This window comes from Dipodomys ordii, unplaced genomic scaffold (genome assembly GCF_000151885.1).
Source record: "Dipodomys ordii isolate 6190 unplaced genomic scaffold, Dord_2.0 Scaffold3, whole genome shotgun sequence".
Lineage (NCBI taxonomy): Eukaryota > Metazoa > Chordata > Mammalia > Rodentia > Heteromyidae > Dipodomys > Dipodomys ordii.
Window position 1 is genome coordinate 28,911,754 of NW_012267219.1, and position 5,525 is coordinate 28,917,278.

Here is a 5,525-nt window from a genome sequence, read left to right on the forward strand (position 1 = left end):
TGGAAAGGAATGGGAAGGGGAAACAAAGGAGGAGGCTACAATGCTTGATAAAAAATGTACTCATTATCTTGCCCATGTAATTGTAACCCCTCTGTACAATATTTTCACAAAAAAAAACTTCCTCAATCTTGAAAAAGAGAGTACCATCAATGTGATGGTAGCCTACAGAACTCCAAATGTGTTTTTACACACTATAGTAAAGACACTAAAATTACAGAACAAACTAAGAATATTGGAAGCTGCAAAAAGAGATGACAAGTAAAGTGACAAGCCTAAGCCGGATATTAGTAGCTCAAACCTTTAATCCTGGTTACCCAGTAAGCTGAGATCTGAGAATCATGGCTCAAAGCTAGCCTGGACAAGAAAGTCTGTGAAACTCTTATCTCCAATTAACCACAGGGAAACTAGAAGTGGCACAGCGGCTCAAAGTAGTAGAGTACTAGCCTTGAGCAAAAAAGCACAAGGACAGTGCCCTGGCCCTGAGTTCAAGCCCCATGACCACCACCACCACCAGCAACAACAAAAAAGGCAATCTTATTAAAATAAGAGCCTATTTCTTAACACAGATACTAAATCTAAGGAATACATGGAAAAAACAGTTCAAGCCCTGTAAGACAACAATCGCCAACCTAGATTGTTTTGCCCAGTGAAGCTAAGTATCAATATTCAACAAAACAATGATGGAAAAATAAAAAACTTCCAGGATAGACAAAAGCTAACATAATTCATGACTATTCAGAACTGCAAAACATACTTTAGGGAATCCTACTCACAGAAGAAAATAAAAAACAGAAATATATAGGAAAGGATGAGGATAGAAGCATCACAAAAAATCTGATAAATTAGATTTCAACTTAAAATCAATCAGAAAAGACAAAGAAAGTCATTTTCTATTTAAAAGGGAATGATCCATGCAAAGAAATTTACAATTTGTAACATATATACATCAAATAGTAGCACATCCACGTTCATTAAACAAACACTTCTAGATTTACAAGCTCTGATAAACCACAACACAATAATAGTGGGACCGTTCAATACCCCACTCTCATGAATACATAAAACATCCAAACCCAAAAAATAAAAAAAAATCTTAGAATTATATGACTCTATAGATTAAATGGACTTAACAACTATCTACAGGGTATTTCATCCAGCAGTGGCACAATATACATTCTTCTCAGCAACCCATGGAACTTTCTCCAAAATAGATCATATCCTAAGACTTAAAGCAAGTCTTAGCAAATATTAAAAAATTGAAATAATGTTTTGCATTCTATGAGGCCATAATGGAATTAAACTAGAGCTTAAGAGCAAAATAATAGAACAGAAAATACACAAGCACATAGAGACTGAATATGCTGTTGAATGACATATGAAATAAAAGGAAAAATCAAAAAGTTCCTAGAATCTAATGAAAACACATCCTATCAGGACCTCTGGGATATAGAAAAGGCAAGATTTAGAGGAAAATTTATAGCCATGAATACCTACATAAAAAACAACAATAGCAACCACTAGAAAACACTCAAACATGATACTATGCTATAGTTTTGTGAGACGTTATGTGGAGAAAATAGGTAAATTACCCACGGGTCTCTTCATGTCTTTATGTTATTTCTCATAACTGTATTGGAAGTACAATTATCTTAAAGTATAGTTTAGATTAAGAATATCTTTGTGGCAGCATTGCATTTCTGTTGAATCTTCCTGCTAGAAGAAAATCTCAAGGACATCATAAAATGCAGAATCTGGTAAAGCCTAGTGGATGCTTTTATTGAAAATGCCATGAACTCTTGTACCTGACATTCATTATTCATTATTCTTCACTTACTAGAATGATTAACACAAACCCAATAACATTAAAATAATATATAAGTATTGCCTTGCCAATATTTCACTTACTAGCTTTTATTTATTTATCCCAGACTATAACTAATAAATGTAACAAATATCATCTACTTACACATTTTTCCCAAAGGTTTACTTGGTACAACATGGAGACCTTTTTTGGCTTTAACCAGATGATTTTCTTTATGAAGTTCTTCTTTTGGATTGTTGCTGATTTTGAAATTGTTCGAGTCAATGATGGTACTGGAACTGGAATCTCCGTGTAAAGCTTTGTCTTGCTCTGGTGTTGTAGGTGTAGTATCTTCTGTAAAATCTTGCCAACTATAATTCATGAGATTCTCAATCCCCACAGGAAAAGTCATTTGGTACTCAGCATATTTCTGCAATGTTTTCCCAAGTTCATATAGTATTTCAGGAGCCGTTAGTTTGTATTCTTCAAGTAGGTTCTTTTGCAAGTACATTTTGGAGAGTTTAGGACTTGGAGAAAGGCTGAGCACTCTAGGAGATTCTGAGAAACCAAGAGAATGGGACTTATCCTTTTCCTTAATTAAAGCTACTGTACCCACTCTGGTAAGCTTTTGTTCTTTTGATTTTTTCTTCTTATGACTGTAAAGAACATATGTGAGCATTAAAAACATTTACATTAATGATGTAATTTTCTTTCTAGAAATTCATATTGTTGGATTAAAATATGATTAAAAAGATGCATAATGCACAAAATGTTTTGGGGTTGTTTTCTTTTGGGGGAGTGACGATTGTGGGGCTTGGAACTCAGGGCCTTGGCAGTGTCCCTGAACTCTTTTGCTTAAAGTTAGCACTATGTCACTTTGAGCCACAATACCACTCCCATTTTCTGGTGGTTAATTGAAACTGAGAGAGAGTCTCTCAGACTTCCTACCCTGGTGGCTTCAAACCTTGATTTCTGGCACATGGCTTATAACATTATTATTATTTTTTTTTGTATAAGGCAGTACTGAGTGTTTCCAAACAGGCTTCTCAAGACATATCCCAAAGCCAGGTGCCATTGGCTCACACCTGTAAACCTAGCTACTCAGGAAGCTGAGACCTGAGGATTGCGGTTCAAAGACAGCCCAGGCAGGAAAGTCTGTGAGACTCTTATCTCCAGTAAACCACCAGAAAACCGGAAGTAGCACTGTGGCTCAAGTGGCAGAGTGCTCTCCTTGTGCTGAAGAGCTAACGGACAGTGCCCAGGCCCAGAGTTCAAAACCCACAACTGGACCCCTCTCCCAAAAAAAAAAAAGAAAATGTAGCAAGTATAGGATAAAAAAGTGGAATGACTAATTCCATTAATTCATTCATCTTTGTGAGCTTTGACACATTTCATGATTGGTAACTACAAATGTTTAATAGGCATATTCTATATAAATACTATTTGAAGAACTGGGAGCAGAGAAGTGATTAAGACCAATCCTTTCTTGAGGGGAGAATAAATAAGTAAATAAACAAATAAATGGTATTATCACTTAGAACACTGGAAAGTAATAAATACAACAAAAAAGTTAATAATGGCAGGAACAGTAGAAATCTGAAATAGATCATTTAAAAAGTCTCATTACAGGGGCTGGGAAGTTGGCTCAGTGGTAGAGTGCTTGCCTCACATGCATGAGGCCCTGGGTTCGATTCCTCAGCACCACATAAACAGAAAAAAGCCGGAAGTGGGGCTGTGGCTCAAGTGGTAGGGCGATAGCCTTGAGCTGACGAGCTGAGGGACAGTGCCCAGGCCCAGAGTTCAGGCCCCACAACTGTCAAACAAAAAAGTCTCATTACAAACATGCTACTTAAATAAAAAGTTGAAGGGGATGAAGAGCAAACTATGCAGAAAACAGAGGCAACATCTAGTGAAAATTTCCCAAGCAAGAAATGAGGCTGGGTTTGTTGCAGAATAGTAAGGAAACCATACTACTGACTATATAGCTAACATAATTAGCTAGTGACTAATCTCATGGTCAGGTTTGAAATGGCAATTCTTTGGTTTGGCAGGAATGAGGGAAGAAATGGGAATGAAAGACCAATGTTCTTGGGCATTGTATAAATTCTTACAAATATAAAGTAACACAAAAACTAAAGAATCCAAATATTTTACCCATAATTTTCAGTTAAGTGGGAAAACTGGTCCTCATAGATTTCTTTTTTCCATTTTTTGGTTTTAGGTTTCAACTAAAATGAAAGAAATGTTTGCAATTAAGATATAAGAAATGTTATGCAAAAATGAGTTGTTTTTCTAATAAGTAACTATAATTTGATGAAATAGAGGAACACTATTACCTGATCAAAGAAATAGATGGATCCAGTATCTGAAGTAGCTTTATGAGATCCCTCCATTCTCCCACGAGACCTAAGAAGAGGAGATTGGAAATCTGAAGATAAGTTATCATATCTTTAGGTGATATTTCAAAGTACTCCATGGCTTTAAGGTTTAAATGATTAAAAAAAAAAAGTTCTGGAAGCCAGGTGCTGATGGCTCATGCCTATAATCCTAGCTACTTAAGAGGCTGAGATCTAAGGATCATGGTTTGAAGCCAACCCAGGCAGAAAAGTCTCTGTAAGACTCTTATCTCTAATCCCTCAAAAACTGGAAGTGGCTAAAAGTGGTAGAGCACTAGCCTTGAGCAAAACAGCTCAGGAACAGTGTTCAGGCCCTGAGTTCAAGACCCATGACCTAAAAGAAAAAAAAAAAAGTTCTGGAAACAGCTGGGTGCCAGTGTAATCCTAGCTACTCAATAGGCTGGGATTTGAGGATCATAATTTGAAGCCACCCTAGATAGGAAAGCCCTTGGGACTCTTTTTCTTTTCTTTTTATAGGATGTTTAGCACCAGGGCTGGGAAGGTGGCTCAGTGGTAGAGCGCTTGCCTTGCATGCCAGAGGCCCTGGGTTCGGGATTCCTCAGCACCACATAAGCAAAAAGAAAAAAGCCCGAAGTGGCGCTGTGGCTCAAGTGATAGAGTGCTAGCCTTGAGCTGAGGGACAGTGCCCAGGCCCAGAGTTCAGGCCCCACGACCGGACCCAAAAACAAAAAAATAAATAAATAAAGGATGTTTAGCACCAGCAACCCTTGTTTCTACCTACCAGATGCTACTAACATACCCCTCACTAGATGGGACAATAGAAAGTGCCTCCCGGTATTGACAACTGTTCTCTAGGGATCAAAAATCATATTTGGTTTAGAACTGTGCAGTGGCAAAAAAAAAGTTTGTTTGTGCATGTTTTCTCTCATATGTGGAAGCTAAAACTAAAATACACCGGGATATGATAAATTATACAGTACTCTAGGCATTCACAGTGAGACCAGAGGAGGATATCTTAGAGAGGAACACAAAGGCACAATGCTTATGTGCATTTGATCATATAAAATTGTATTTAGCAGGCACAGCACTGATAGCTCACTGAGATCTGAGGATCACAGTTCAAAGCCAGCCTAAGCAGGAAAGGCCCAGAGACTCTTATCTCTAATAAATCACTAGAAAACCAGAAGTGGTGCTGTGGCTCAAAGTGGTAGAACGCTAGCCTTAAGGAAAAAGAGTTCAGGGACAGCACCTAGGCCCTGAGTTCAAGCCCCATGACCAAACAAAAAATAAATAAAATAAAAAATATTTATCAAAATGAACTCCAGGAAATGGAAACAAGATTTTTTTTAACTTTTTTTTTTTTTTTT

General features: G+C 37.3%; 1 protein-coding gene across 1 annotated transcript in view; it reads right to left on the reverse strand.

The window, feature by feature from the left end:
* The window catches only part of LOC105989752, a 34,480-nt gene that overhangs the window by 18,039 nt on the left and 10,916 nt on the right, over positions 1 to 5,525 (reverse strand). Inside the window, exons 2-4 of the mRNA XM_013021935.1 lie at positions 4,138 to 4,207; positions 3,956 to 4,029; positions 1,967 to 2,457 (exon numbers count right to left, since the gene is read on the reverse strand). Coding sequence (XP_012877389.1) covers positions 1,967 to 2,457; positions 3,956 to 4,029; positions 4,138 to 4,194 — 622 coding nt within the window. The 5' untranslated portion in view covers positions 4,195 to 4,207. The remainder of the gene's footprint in view (positions 1 to 1,966; positions 2,458 to 3,955; positions 4,030 to 4,137; positions 4,208 to 5,525) is intronic.